The following is a 15,850-nucleotide window of genomic DNA, read 5'->3' on the forward strand; positions in this document are numbered from 1 at the left end:
AAAGGAGTTGAATACCCCCAAAAAAAATGTTGGAAAAAAAATCTGATGACATGAGGAAAAAGATCCTCTCGGTTCAGGCGGGAGTTAAGAGGTTAACCATGTCCCTGGCCCTAATCTTAATTTGTGTCATGATATCTCACGTTTTCACAGCAGACCGTCCCTCCCCAGCACACGATCCAGCACTAACCTTGTGGAAATTATTATTCTTTCACTCACAGATCGGATCCTTTAGAAGCAGAGGTGGTTAGAGTAGCCAAAATATTTACTCAAATAAGAGTATAGAGTACTTTGAGATGCAGTACAGTGCTTAATTTGTACATTTGTAGTTTCAGGAACACTTTTGGTCTGATGTGATGGATTCGGGGAACAGGACAAAACATTTGCCGGAACACTCTCATTAACCTCTTAACTCCCGCCTGAATCGAGAGCATTTTCTCCAGTTCAGCTTTACCCAAATCCTGTAGGCCAGTGTAACGCCTCATTTGAAAGCTGAGATCTACAAAACTAAATGGATCTTTTTCCTCACGTCATCAGAATTTTTTTTCATCACTTTTTCGATTTTTTTTTGTCAATTTTTTTGTCACTTTTTCGTCACTTTTTCGTCAAATTATTCGCATTTTTTTGTCAAATTCTTATCACTTTTTCGTCCATTTTTTCCTAAATTTTTCGTCAATTTTTTCTCACTTTTTTGTTAAATTTTTGTTCATTTCTGTCATTTTTTTGCACATTTTTTGCACTTTTTTTGGTCACTTTTTTCACATTTTCATCCTGTTTTTTTCGTTTTGTTGCTATTTTCACACCTTTTTTCCAGAAGCTTTTGGATTGGGGTAAAGCTGGAGAAAATGTGCTTGGTTCAGGTGGGAGTTAAGGGGTTAAACACCCTTATATCAGATCAAATCTTTGCCGGATCCTCCTGAATATTTCCCGGATCCTTTACCCTGAAAAACTGGAAATTGGGGGAACAAACAGGTAGAAGGTCCCGGGTTCGATTCCCACCTGGACGGGGCCTTTCTGTGTGGAGTTTGCATGTTCTCCCTGTGTCTGTGTAGGTTTCCTCCGGGTACTCCGGTTTCCCCTACCACTAAAGTGTGTGTCTGAGAGTGCGCATGGGGGACCACGGATGGAAATTAGCCCAGGACGCGAAAATATGTTTCCTAGGATAGTTGGTAAACAGTGACATTCATCATCCAATCAGAGACATATTAAGATTAGGCACCGCCCACTATCTTTAAAGGAACAGGCCACCGTTTTTACATACTGAGATATGTTCTTACCTGAGCTTTGACGAGTTCTTTAGGACCTGTCTGATCTTCAGTCACGTAAACACAGCACAGACGGCGTTAGCATTTAGCCTCTCCCTCTCTCCTCTATAGCTCCAAAACAGGTCAAGATAGAAGCTACCAAGCTCTTCCATGTTTTCCCTATTTAAATATGGTTACGTGAAGTGTTCCACTACAAAGTATAATTACACAAAAGTAAACAATGTGGATTTTCTAAGCGGATAAAAGGGGGAACTATATTGTAAGGCGTAATAATACCAGGAGTAGTTCGAAATCCGCGCAGTAATCTTCACTTTACTGTGCGGATGCCAAATTCGTTCTTTCTTTGCTTCTTTTTCTTTCCTTCTCTTTCCTTTCCTTCTTTTCTTTACTGCTCTTTCCTTCTTTTCCTTCCATGCATGAGACCCATGTGTTCCTTAACATGCAACATCCTGACCAAACAAACCAATAAGTAAAACGGGGGAACAAATTAAGCACTGCTCAAGCACAAAAGCAACAAAGCACTTGGAGAAAATGATACTTGAGTAACTGTTTGAGCGTATGTTTCCGTTGTGACATAAATTATGGAAACAAAACTTTAACGACGTGAAGAAAATACCTTAAAAAAGTATAAAATATATGTATTTCTGAAAAAAAGGGGGACACGAAAACTTAAACACTGGATATTACAATATTTGTCCAATATTAAGTCCTACCCGCCTCTGATTAGAAATGAAAAACCTGCACTTGAGGTTAGCGGTTAGCGGTTAGCATTCTCTGTTATTTACGAGCTGTTGAACCACTTTGATCCTCTCCATGTCTCTGTATCTTTATTTGATAGAAAAAAAACATCAGTATTTCAGCATTTATAAGTGAATATAAGCGAAAGAATTCTTTTTCCTCGAACCTTTCGTGAACGTTTCCAAAGATGCCGTCTGTATCTATTTGTTTGTAGACAAAAGTTAGCCTGGCCAGCCATTTATAAACCTAATAATGGATCTCTGTAGTGCCCTCTTGTGGCTGGAGTTGGTAATACTGTCTCTTTCTCAATCTGTCAAATAGTCTAGTATGAAAATCTGAAGTTGTAGCTTTTGTGGTCCCGGAATGTTAGGTGTCGGCCATCTTGTTTTTATGTTAATATAAGATGTTGGGAACATATTTCATGAATTTGCCAATCGCGTATCGTCTTCGTTTGTTTTTTATTGAAGAAATAAGAAGAGAATGTACTAAGAACTACACATACAGTGCAAATTTCATGAGAAAATCTAATTTCATGTTGAAGATGTTTCATTTTATGTGACAACAGCACATGGATGGAAATGAGCCATTACAGTTAACATTCACCCATTAAATTTCAAGTAATTTATTTATGCAGTAACCGATGAAGATGGAATGTTTCACACTTCATGAGGCTGATATAGTGTCTATACTGTGTAAATTATTTCAGAAAATCTGTTATCGTTTTGAAGATACAACAATTGAACTGACTATCAGCCAGTTCCGTTACGGCGGCCATCTTGTTTCCACTATGAAAAAACTGACTTGTTTATTTTTAAATCTATAAATCTAAGATTTCCTGTGAGGTGAGATATTGTCAAACTACACATACGGCGCAAATCTCATGAACAAATCTTGTTTAATATTGCAGATATTTCATTTTATCTGACAGACAGTGCATGACTTAAGGTGCGACTTTTTGGTAAACATTCTCTTCTTATTTCCTCAGTAAAAAAAACAAACGAAGGCGATACGCGATTGGCAAATTCATGAAATATGTTCCCAACATCTTATATTAACATAAAAACAAGGTTGCCGACCCCTGACATTCCGGAAAAGTGTTAACGGAGCCCTTTTTCAGATTTTTTTTACTAGACTAAAAGCTTTTATTCTCAATCTGAAGTGTTACAAAGCCTACAGTAGTTTATCCCTAGTTTGTGGTCGTTTATTTGTCTCTATTCCCATTTAAATAATTGTTTCCCCTACAAACCATGACCACACATTGACATCGCAAATAGACTAATAAATAAAAATCAGAGCAGAATTTGGATGGCTTGCCAGGCTAACACCTAGCAGACTCGATTGTTAACACATATTTTCAAGTACACGGTGTTTTACGAGCCTGAAAGTCATGACTTGAACATGACTGGTTACTACATATACAATTGTAACGGGGGCTTTTGTACCTATGTCCGGATCCTTCTCTGGGGGGAAAAAGTTTGTGTTTCAGAAAGAGTTTTTTTGGCGTCGGTTTAATTTATTCCTCTGTCACGACTGAGCAATTTCTACAGAACAGCCTTTCTCCAAGACACTGTGTAAACGCCTACGTAACAGCAATAATCTCCAAACAGCGTCAATAAGTAGCTACTGATGTATTTATCTGATCATTTATGTATTTATCTGATCATTTTGTGCTTTTTTTTTCTATGAAGAGCCAGCTGTGGAGCAAACAGTGCGGCTAAACTTACCTACAGAGGGAGTGCACTTGCATGATTCTCATTCTAAACAATAATAATAACCGATTTCATGACTCGGCATTGACGCTTCATGCTGTGACATCATCTGCAGACCCTGTAGGCGCAGTGTGAAGAAGCTTTGGTTGAAACATGCGCAGTGATCTTATCCTCTGGACGTCCCTGTGACATCACTGACATTCCCTTTGAAGCCTTCTCTGAATAATTCATGAAAGTGCATATGACAGGGTTAAAGCTTTTGAAAATGTGACTTATTTGTAGATGGAAAACATCAGTTGCATAATTATAATTACATATTAATTATAATTTTTATTTCAGTGAAGCAACATTTTTTTTATGAAGAAATGTTGGGCAGAAAAGTGAATTTAAGTTTTCAGCTGCTGAAGGAAGTGACATAGATAAAGGTAAAGTTCAAAGCAGTTTGACTCCCATTGACATAACGTGGTTGGCACCAGAGATATCATATAATAAAGGCTAGCTGTCCCGTACGCGCTGCTGGCCAATGGAGGTCCACACACGGCGGCCATCTTGCCACAGGGAGCTCGCTCACTCGTAACATTGTGCTTTATGATTCATGTACTTTTTAAATAACCATAACTTGCTCAATTTTCTACCGTTTGGTTTGTAATAAACATCAGAGATGTAGTTATGACACTGCAAACATATGAATAAAAAAGAAAAGCTGCAATTTCAACATGTTCCATGTTATAAGAAACCAAACCGTTGTAACCGGTATAATAAGAGAAAGATAACAGGATTTGTGTTTGTACCTTACATCAGAGCTCGCCAGAAAGCTTCCCTGTGGCAATATGGCCGCCGGTGATCCCGGAAGTGACTCCGCCTTAAGACATCTAGCCTTTATTATATGATATCTATGGTTGGCACGGCAACAGTTTAAAATTGTTTGTCACTTCCTGTCAGTGTCCAATAAGGAAGTGATGGCCAAAATAAAGAAAGCTATTATCTTATCTAATTATGCTAACTATGTTTCTAATGTGTCATATGCACTTTAAGTTTATTTTTCTTCACCGAACCCTTGTGCACTAATCAGGGTTTCCATGGGGCATTAAAAAGCACTAAATGTCAAATTCAAGGCCTTCAATGTCATTAAAAAGCAAACTGGCATTACAGTACATAACAACATCTATAAGTCCATCAAAAATACCAAAATTATGGTTTAAAAGTGGCAGTTTTGGCTGAAATCACATTTTTGAAGCTAAAAGTTTCTTATTTTGTCCTAATTTCTTTCCTCTGTTTGACGAAATGTTTGCAAATCTTAATGAAGAAAATATGTGCCATTTTTTAACACTTTTGTTGCATTAAAATATAGTATTTGGGCATAAAAATGGCATTAAATTTGACCTGCCTGTGTAAACCTTGACTAATATTAAAAATTCAAATTGCACTTATTAGTGAAATCATGCACAGTGGGTTTGTGCTGGCTCTCAGTCGTCCAGGGACTGTCCATCATGGTTGAACTATTGTCAACTGGACTTGGTAGGTTGAGTGTTTTACTTAGAACTGTCCTCAGAAGCTTCTCCTCGCTCTTGTAGCCGACTGAGACGTTTTGACGAGCGAGAAGAGGAATCAAAACATCCTCAACTTAACCAACCCGGTCCAGTCGACGACATCTGCAAACCTCTTCTACTTTCTCCTTAACTCTGCAGCTCGATGATTCTGACGAAGGCACTGAGGAGAAAATGAAGGGTAGTAAAATACAAATATGACGACATAAACATTTGCAGCAACAAATCAATACCAAAACATAACATCCTTTGCCAAAAAATACATTTCGTAAAAGCAAACCTTCACTGGAATCAGAAAACAAAACAAAAATCAAAGCGTAGCGGCCTCTTGATTGGTCAAACCGGCTCTTTCTCACGTTTTAAATGAGCTGTTGTGCCTTTTTTATGACGTCACTGCTGAAACAGTAGCTTGTTGCAGACCAGGTAGCATTTACTGTATCTTGCCTGCCCCCTTGTGGTCCATCCAACATTACATCTATATCTGCAGCAATACTCTGTTAAACTCCTCCTCAGCTGACTTGACCTCATTTTGTGTTCGTTTAAGTGTTTATTTAAAGGCTTTATTTCTTTCGATGCACTTTATCTTATCTTACGTATTATGTTTTGTGGGAAACATCTCATTTCGAAACCAAAAGCCGTTTCTCGAAGTAGCTCTTGCGCTGAACGGTAGCATTCACTGTGTGTGGGAGAATAATAACAACCCTTTCAAAACGTTCGCTTTTTCATATTGTTATTTGAAACTGCTGTGTTTTTTCCCCCCGTGTAAAATAATGTGAATTAAAAGATTTTGAACTTGAATAAAGTAACGTGTCTCGTCTCATTGATTTTAGTTGTTGAGTGATGTTGGTGTTTTTCCGGGTTTAGACGTGGTTTACGCTCGGTTTAGATGATTTGCCGCTCCCGTAAAGCGTCAAAAACACAGAGTTAGGACTTCAGTGACATTAAAAAGCTTTAAGTTGGATCCAAACTGGCATTAAATTAGCTCTTTCTTTCCTTCTTTCTTTCCTTTTTCCTTTTCTTCTTTTTCCTTTCCTTCTTTCCTTCTTTCTTTCCTTCTTTTTCTTTCCTTTCCTTGTTCCTTTTCTGTCTATTCTTTCCTTTTCTTTTTTTCCTTTCCTTCTCTTCCCTTCTTTCTTTCTCTTTTTTCATTTTCTTTCCTTTCCTAAATTCGTTCTTTCTTTCCTTCTCTTTCCTTTCCTTCTCTTCTTTCCTTCTTTCTCTTTTTTCGTTTTCTTTCCTTTCCTAAATTCTTTTTCTTTCCTTTTTCCTTCTTTTTTTTTCTTCTACCTTTCCTTCTCTTCTTTCTTTCCTTTTTTTCTTTCCTTTCCTTGTTCTTTTTCCTTCTATTCTCTTTCCTTCTTTCTTTCTTTTTTGTTTTCTTTCCTTCTCGTTCCTTTCCTTCTTCCCTTTCCTTCTCTTCTTTTTCCTTCTCTTCTTTCTTTCCTTTCTTTTTCTTTCCTTTCCTTCTATTCTCTTTCCTTCTTTTTCCTTCTTTCTCCACCGACCTGGAGGAGAAGTCACCTTACGTTCATATCACTACCTTTGGTTATAAAAACAAAATACACCACAAAAACTATTTTCTTTCTTTCCTTTTTCTTTCCTTCTTTTTCTCTTTATTCCTTCTTTCCTTTCCTTCTCTTTCTCCACCGACCTCACGCTCACATCACTACCTTTGCTTACAAAAACAAATCACACCACAAAAACAATTTTCGTTTTATACAAAAAAAAAGGGAAAAAAATACAACTTTTAATCGTTTTCCTCCATGAAGCTCCAAAGCCGCACACACTGACCTCAACAACACTTTAAACATCTCTGAAAGTAAACTCGCTCCATGCAAAACCAAACACTGATTTACAAAAGAACAAACACTTCGTAAATGCTTCTGTTATGAATTTGGCAACACCTAAAAACTTCACCTTTTATTTCCTCCAAGTGCCTCATTTAAAGAAAACGCCTCATGCATATTTAGGACAAACCGGTGCTACTTTCAAACCAGGAATTAGAATCTCATACTCGTTATTATTGCATTGTTTAAGTCGGACATTTTCTTGCTGTAAATGAGGCCTTTGGATTTTTAGCCCATTTGGATGCGACGTTACGAAGTACAAAATGCAGCATAGCGTTAGGAGGATGAGGTGAACATGGAAAAAAAGAGGTCGTCAATACCTCAACACAGTTATAGGAGGAAATACTCGCGTGTAAACAAAAAATACACTTATAATGAGCTGAGAATAAGCCACAAGATCGAAGGAGGACAAACGCTTCTCACATTGAGACGGACTGAGAACTTTTACACTTAACTGGGCAAACTTAAACCTCTGAACTCCCGCCTGAACCGAGACGATCTTTTTCCTCACGTTATCAGATTTTTTTGTGGGGTATTTAACTCATTTTTTTGGTCATTTTTGGTCACATTTTTGTCATTTTTTCATCAACTTTTTGTCAATTTTCTATCACATTTTTGTCATTTTTTTTTGTCATTTATTCGTCTAATTTTTGTCATTTTTTTGTCCAATTTTTGTCTTTTTTTTGGGTTTTTTGTAACATTTTTGCCACTTTTTCATCAATTTTTTGTCACTTTTTTGTCAATTTTTTGTCATTTTTTGTCAACTTTTTGTCAATTTTCTATCACATTTTTGTCATTTTTTTTGTCCAATTTTTGTAATTTTTTTCTAATTTTTTGTCCAATTTTTGTATATTTTTTTGGTCTTTTTTTTGTTATTTTTGTGACATTTTTGCCACCTTTTCATCAATTTTTTTGTCACTTTTTTGTCAATTTTTTGTCATTTTTTTTGTCCAATTTTTGTCCATTTTTTGTAATTTTTTGTCCATTTTTTGGGTAATTTTTTTTGTTATTTTTGTGACATTTTTGCCACTTTTTCATCAATTTTTTGTCAATTTTTTGTCACATTTCCATCATTGTTTTCGTCTCAGTTTTGTCGCTATTTTCACAGCTTTTTTCCAGAAGCTTTGGGATTGGGGTAAAGCCAAACTGGAGAAAATGTGCTCGGTTCAGGTGGGAGTTAAGGGGTTAAGTCGTGGAAATCTTGCAGCGACATCTGACGGTCAATGATTGAAGAAGGAAAGGTCACAGTTAAAATTAAAATGTCCTTTTTTGTAGTGTCTCAGGATCTGTACTTTACTTGAAAAGTCCCTCTTTGCTTTAGTAAAATATTTGCTTGCAGAGCTGCCTGAAGCTTAAAGGGATATTTCAGGATGTTTGACATACGGCCTCATTTCCCAGTTATCCAGAGTGTTGCTGATTTCTGGAGATATTTTTTGTAATTCATGCAGTTCTTATGTTTGAAAAGTTTCGTGTCGCTAGGCTAGTGCATGTCTATGGTATCAGCTAGCCTGCATTAAAAACAGTGAGGCACCTGAGGCAAATCACTTATAACACCAGACTAACCATATAAATCAGGGGTCGGCAGGTTCTCTCGGTGGAGCCGGTTTTCTTCATCGTCAAAAGACCAAGGGCCGGACCCTCCAATTGAAGCAATTGACATAAAGCCTCACTTTCTACATATGCCAGTGTTGTACATCATATACACTGGGAAAATGTCCATGTTAAAATAGATAAATGACTTAAAATGGCTTGAATACATTTGAGTCGGTTTGAACCAATCTAAGATCAGATAAAAACCCTAATGCAAATCGAACAACTGGAAATCCCACTGGAAATCAGACAAATTAACTTCTACTGAAAAAATTATTTATTTATCACTTGAAATAATACAAAATAATCTGAATTTAACAAAGCGTGTTTGTTCCATTGGCAAGAACAGGTTTTATCTGCTTTAAGGCCAAACCAAATCTACTCAAACTTTAGATTTAATCTCTTAATTCAAGTAGATTTAAGTCATTTCTTCCTTTAGATGATTCTTCTTTTAGGATTATAGCCTAAAAGCTGCTCTGCTAAAACATTTTAAGGAATTGACAGTATTTTTCACATTTCTAGAGCACTTTAACAGGCATTTCATCTCTGATTTGAGTCATAATATTTCTCAAAATCATCTCGAGGGCCAGAGTTTGATGATGGAGGGCCGGTTTTGGCCCCCGAGCAGCATCAGCTTCGTGGTTGTATAAGCTACGCAGCGGCGGAGTGATCTGCGAGAAAATAGTCCCTCAAAATGCAATCATTCATGTGATGCAGGTCAGTTTTATTCCAAGACATGACTCTATGGACACAGACATTTATAAGGTTAGTCTGGTGTTATAAGTGATTTGCCTCAGGTGGTCACACTGTTTTTAATGCAGGCTAGCTGATACCATAGACATGCACTAGCCTTGCATTAGCCTAGCGCCACGAAACTCTTTAAATATAAGAACTGCATGAATTATGAAAGAAATATCTCCAGAAATCAGCTCTGGATAACAGGGAAATGAGGCCCAATGTCAAACATCCTGAAATATCCCTTTAAGGGTTGAGGCAAGAACTACTTACTTCACCTTAAGGAGCTTCAGTCAGGTTTCTTGTAAAAATTTCCGAAAAGATTTCAAACCTGGAACACGCCTGCAGTCTGATGACGACGGCAACAAAGGCGTAAACAAAAAACAAACAAAACAAAAGTCCCAGGACAGTCTCTACTTGGCTTCGGAGTCCGTCTCTTTGGACAAACCGCGGATGGACAGGTCGTAAACCACCTCCTCGATCTTCTTCACGTCGTATTTGAGGCCGTCGTAGCGCTTCCTCAGCGGGTCGTTTTTCAAGTTCAGGAGGCGAAACCCGGAGTCCAGCTCGTTTATGAAGTTTGAAATCCGGATGGGACGCGTGTAGTCGCCGGCGGTGACGCTGTTCACGGCGAGACGAGACTAGGAGAGAAACGAGTACGTTTACAGCGCGGCACAATGAAATACAGGAAATACAGATTGGAGCGATTGAGGATTAGAAGAAACAACCGAAGAGAGAAGGATTAGTGCTTGAATGAACAAAAACACCACTCCAAGTACATCACAACCTGGCTGAAAACTCATTCTGGACAGTATGTCTCCTTTAAAGGGACTATACAGAGTTTAAAAATGTTAAAACTAAGTATTTTCCTCCCCCTACATGTTCCTCCATGTCCTAATGTGTAGAATGAGCTCAGACCTGTTCACCACAACTGCCTCTAAAATCCTGCACTGTCACTCAAAAAGGTGTCACTTCAGATCCGAATTCATGCACGAGCTTAATATAGAAGCTGCAGTTACACCTGTGACCTGAGGTGGCAGTAGTGAGCATAAAATGGCTTGCATCTAGCCCCTTTAAAGGAACAGGCCACTGTTTTTCCATACTGAGATATGTTCTTACCTGAGCTTAGACGAGTTAATACGTACTTGTCTGGTCTTTACGCGTGCGCTCAGATGTTGTTAGCATCTCCTAAGGCGTAATAATACCTTGGGAGCACTTCATCTTTACAGCGCGGATGTTAAAGTGCTCTTATAATGTTATTACGGCTCACAATATAGTTCCCCTTTTTATCCGCTTAGGAAATCAACATGTTTAATTTTGTGTGACTAGACTTGGATCGTGTAACCGCTAGCGTAGCTGTACTTAAATAGGGGAAACGTGGAAGAGCTCGGTCACTTCTAACTTCACTAAATGTGAACAAGATCTTTGGTCTTTTTGCGTGACTCAGCACATGCTCAAAGACCAGACAGGTACACATCAACTCGTCTAAGCTCAGGTAAGAACATATCTCAGTATGGAAAAACAGTGGCCTATTCCTTTAAAAGACGAGAACATCTTAAACTCTTAACCCCCGCCTTAACCAAGTGCGTTTTCTCCAGTTCAGCTTTACCCAAATCTAAAAGTTTACAGCCTATAGGCCAGTGGAAGGCCTCGTTTGAAAGCTAAGCTTTTTTTCCCCCCCCACATTTTCATCGCTTTTAGTCACTTTTATGTTATGTTAGGTTAGGTTAGGTTAATTTATTTGTACCCGTGGGTAAATTCGTTTTGCAATTCTGAAAACTAGTCGACACATTAAAACACATTATACAAACATCACACATATTTAAATATAAAGCTTGTAAGTCTCCAGATACTAACAGGAAGTGCCTTTGGTGCAGAAACAACTGAAGTTTAAGCCACTTGACAGTAAGAAAGATAAAAAGCCGTGTCAGGGGCAATTTGATCCCGACTTGTTCATAAGGGAAAGGGCAGCGGGAACAAAACTTTTCTTAAAACGGTTTGTGTGACTTATTGGCATCAAAAACCGACGCCCAGACGGAAGCATCGAAACTCTGAATGCAAAGGATGCTCTGTGTCTTTACGATGCTTTGTCCTCTCTAACTGTCTATGCAGAAAGTCCAAACTGGTCTGAGGCCGAGGACTTTACTCGACCACTTGACGAGCTGATTCAAGGCGATTTTGAGCTCCCGTACCAGGTGACCAGGCAAAGCTCGGGTCGCCTCGATGAACGCCCGATAGAAAAGTGTCATCACAGTTTGATCTACATGAAAGAAGGACAGTTTCCAAAGACAATACAGTCGTTGGTGGCCCTTTTTACAAACAGCAGCACAGTTTTCATTAAAATTCAGTTTGCAATCTGTAATTGTTCCAAGATACATGAAGGACTCCACACACTCCACTTGTGTTCCCTTTATATACGTTACAACATGTGGGAGAGCTCTTCCTAAAGTCGATGATCATATCTTTTGTTTTTGCAACGTTCAATGTTCAATGTTGCTGTTTTGAGGCTTTTTTGTCAGACAGTTTTGACCCTTTCCATCCCTTTTTTGTCACTCTTTCGATGCATTTTCGTCACACAATTTGGGTCATGTTTTTGCCGCTCTTTTGTTGCATTTTCATCCTTGTTTTCTTCTCATTTTTGTCGCTATTTTGACACTTTTATATAGAAAGAAGCTTTAGATTAAGTAAAGCCAAACTGGAGAAAATGTACTCGGTTCAGGCGGGGGTTCGGAGGTTAAATGATTTGAACCGTCACTGGTCAGTACCAAACTTACCATTGTAGTACAGCGCATTAGCATTTTCTTATTGTTCTTAACATGTAGAGCATGTAGGTGATTATTGTATATATAGTACAAAGGGAAAACTAATGTCATTTTCTTTAAAAGTGTTGAAATATTATCTTGACAATATCTACAGCGTGACCTCCACCTTAGTGTCTTTAAAGTGTAAATATCAACAACAAACACCCTACAATTGGGTCCAAAAAAAGAACAAAGGTTTGGCTTCACTCACTGGCCAATCCTACAGGTAATACACATGAACAATCAGGAAGTGCATCAGGGTTTGTGAGAGCTAGAGACAAATAGGAGGCTAACAGTTAAAGCGCCTCCATTTCTCCTCCTCACAGTAATTCTTGAGAAATCGTGTAATGAAGCCACACTCACCAGTTCACTGGCCATGATCAAGACGCCGGCCAGATAATCCTCAATGTCCAGATGAAAGCCTTTCTCTCGGACGACTTCGACTGTGGGGAAAGAGGAAAGTTGTACATTATTGCGCTGTCCTGTATTCATCAGAAACCAATGCATTTGCTACTTTGTGCAAACATAAAGCAAGTTCATATACAGTTTCTATTCTTCGTAAGGCTGGGATACACGATGATGAGAATCGGGGATATCGTCACACAATCAATGCTTTTCTCAAACTGGAGAAAATGTGCTCGGTTCAGATGAGGATTAAGAGTTTAAAGAGATATTTTAAGTCATGCAGTCCTTGTATTTGAAGAGTTTCGTGGTGCTAGGCTAGTGCATGTCTATGGTAACTAATAGCCTGCATTAAAAACAGTCCGACCCGGCCCTATGTCAAAAATCTCAAAATATCCCTTTAAGAGACGTTTAAGGCGAGACACGGCAGGTGAAAATATTGATTTTTCACGCAGTGGTCGAAGTGGAGATTTGTATCTATTTTCCTCCCTTTACATCTTAGTTTTCATGTCAGATATAAAAATGATGATGTTTATTTTATGATGTTTTGTCTGCGAGGTGGGGGCGACCCGGAAGTAGAAAGGCCGTCTTTCCCGCGGGTTTTCATTCATAAATATTGACAGATTTGACATCCACGTGTCCTGCTAAGGGGCCCCGTGATGACGCTTTCACCCAAATATGGTGTTTTTCCTCCTACGAGACGCTGGAGCGGAAAAGTGGAAGAACGGGCCGAGCATGAGCACTCGCTACAAAACTTCAGGGCTGGTTTTCTCTGAATGAGAGAAGCCGCACTCGGGCAGAGCCTGAGCCCTTATAGAAGCTCCCACAGACTCCAAACTTTACAGTCTGAGACACAACAAGATTTTGAAGGTTTTTTCAGAGGGATTTTTTAATATCTAATTCCTAGCCTGATTTATTCAGCTTTGAAACCAAAAAAAACAGGCGAAATTTGAGCAGATTTTTCCACTGATGATTAGTTTATTGAGAAACTAAACAAAATATCCAAAATCCCCTCTGAAAAATCTTAGTTACTAATATGTCAATAAAATAAAACCATAACATTTAATCTGGCTCAATTCATTATTTTGATTTCGTTGCCCTAAAGGCAATTTTGGCCATTTTAATGCTCAAAATGCCTTATTTTTATGTGAAAACATAAAATGACAGAAAAAATGCAACACATTTTTTTCTCATATTTATATCTGTGATGTTCAGCAAAAGCTTCAAATTGATATCTCTACATTTATGTTTTTTCCCTATTCACCTGCAGTGTCTCGCCTTAACCAATCCCGGTGAAGAGTGAACTTTCAGAAGCATCATCAATGGGTTTTGTGATACATCGATCCTTCTAAGTACTATTACAGGGGTTTGCACTCACTGCCGAGGATCTGAGCCGCCTCCTCCCGCGTCACTAATGCCTCGCTCTCCAAATAAACCGCAAACGCTGCCAAGAAGGTCAGCCGCTGCAGCACGAACCGCCAGTGCTCGTGGAACCTGGACACAACAAGCAGTTTCTCTTTAACATCGTACGTGTGAGGAAACAGTGGCAGCTTTTGAACTGACCTGTAATACTGCTCCATAGGAAACTTTCTTTTGAGCTCTGATAAATGTGCCTTGACTGTGCAGAACAACTCCCGAGCCCTCGCACACTTACTCGGGACTAAAGAGAGAGGAAAACACGCGTTAGTTTAAAGAGACAAACTGGTATGTTGAACAGCGTGTTACTTACTCTCTTTGAAGCCCGTGGGCTGGTGGACGCTCTGAAGCACGGTTAGAATTTCTCTGGCGGTTTGCTCCAAGTTCTGGACCACTTTCCGGATGTCCTACGGCAGAGGGAAACTCACTTTTATCAAAAATCCAACACTGCAAAAAGTTCCCTACTAAAAATAAGGGAAAAAATGAATTTTTTCGTAATTTTTTGTCATTTTGTGTCACATTATTGTCATTTTTTTGGTCAAATTTTTATCACATTGTTGTCATTATTTAGTAATTTTTTTGTATTTTTTTTGTAATTGTTTTGTAATTTATTTGTCAAATTATCACATTTTTGTAAATAATTTGTCTTTTTTTTGGTAATTTTTTGCCATATTTTTTGTCAAATTTTTTATCACATTTTGTCACATTATTGTCATTTTTTTGTCAAACTTTTATCACATTTTTGCAATTATTTTGTCATTTTTTCGTCATTTTTTTATCATTTTCTTGTCACATTATTGTCATTTTTGGTCAAATTTGTATCACATTTTTGTAATTTATTTGTAATTTTTTTGTCACATTATCGTCATTTTTATTATCATTTTCTTGTCACATTATTGTCGTTTTTTTGTCAAATTTTTATCAATTTTTTGTAATTATTTTGTCATTTTTTTGTCACATTTTTGTCATTTTTTTATTTATTTTTTTGTCATTTTTTGTCACATTATTGTTATTTTTTGGTATTTTTTTGTAATTTTTTTCAATATTTTTATCACATTATTGTCATGTTTTTGTCAAATTTTTATCCATTTTTTGTAATTATTTTGCAATTTTTTTTGTCATTTTTTTGTCACATTTTTGTCATTTTTTATCAATTTTATCAAATTTTTGTCATTTTTTTGATCAAATTTTTATCACATTTTTGTCATTTTTTTGTCACATTTTAGTCAATTTTTTTGTCCATTTCTTGTGACATTTTTTCCCCTTTTCCATCAATTTTTCGTCACTTTTTTGTCAATGTTTTCTCACTTTTTGTCACATTTCCATCATTGTTTTCGTCTCAGTTTTGTCGCTATTTTCACACCTTTTTTCCAGACGCTTTTGGATTGGGGTAAAGCCAAACTGGAGAAAATGTGCTCGGTTCAGGTGGGAGTTAAGGGGTTTAGAGGTTAAAATATACTGTGAACAAATAGATTATATACATTCCCAATGACACTGTTTTATTTTGTAATGCGAAAAATCCCAAACAAAACCCCGTTCTTTAAGGTGACAGATCCGCGCGCACGGGCACCGCTGTCTCTGCTAGCTGATAAAAGCTAATGCTACACGTTTCGAAGCAAGAAGAAAAGGGATTTCTTACCTCTCTGACATCCTGGTCCGCGCTCAAAAAGCCCTGGATATAACTGAACATCTCAGTGACAGACATTTCTGCTTTCCGACTATCCACAAGATGAAATTTACAACAATAAAAAAAAGTCAACGTGCATTAACAACAGCGCGGACCCTCCTCCTGGTTTCAAACGC

At 37.8% G+C, this 15,850-nt stretch overlaps 1 protein-coding gene across 1 annotated transcript; it reads right to left on the reverse strand.

Moving 5' to 3' along the window:
* Positions 1-9,841: 9,841 nt before the first annotated feature.
* tsn (translin) lies at positions 9,842-15,850 on the reverse strand (the record flags this gene model as incomplete). Its single annotated transcript, XM_079563290.1, has 6 exons — positions 15,687-15,850; positions 14,361-14,454; positions 14,195-14,291; positions 14,010-14,125; positions 12,593-12,672; positions 9,842-10,069 (listed from the first exon to the last, which is right to left on the reverse strand). The coding sequence occupies exons 1-6, from the start codon at positions 15,750-15,752 to the stop codon at positions 9,842-9,844; spliced, it is 681 nt and encodes a 226-aa protein (XP_079419416.1). The 5' UTR covers positions 15,753-15,850.

Source organism: Gobius niger, assembly GCF_951799975.1.
Source record: "Gobius niger genome assembly, chromosome: 9".
NCBI lineage: Eukaryota > Metazoa > Chordata > Actinopteri > Gobiiformes > Gobiidae > Gobius > Gobius niger.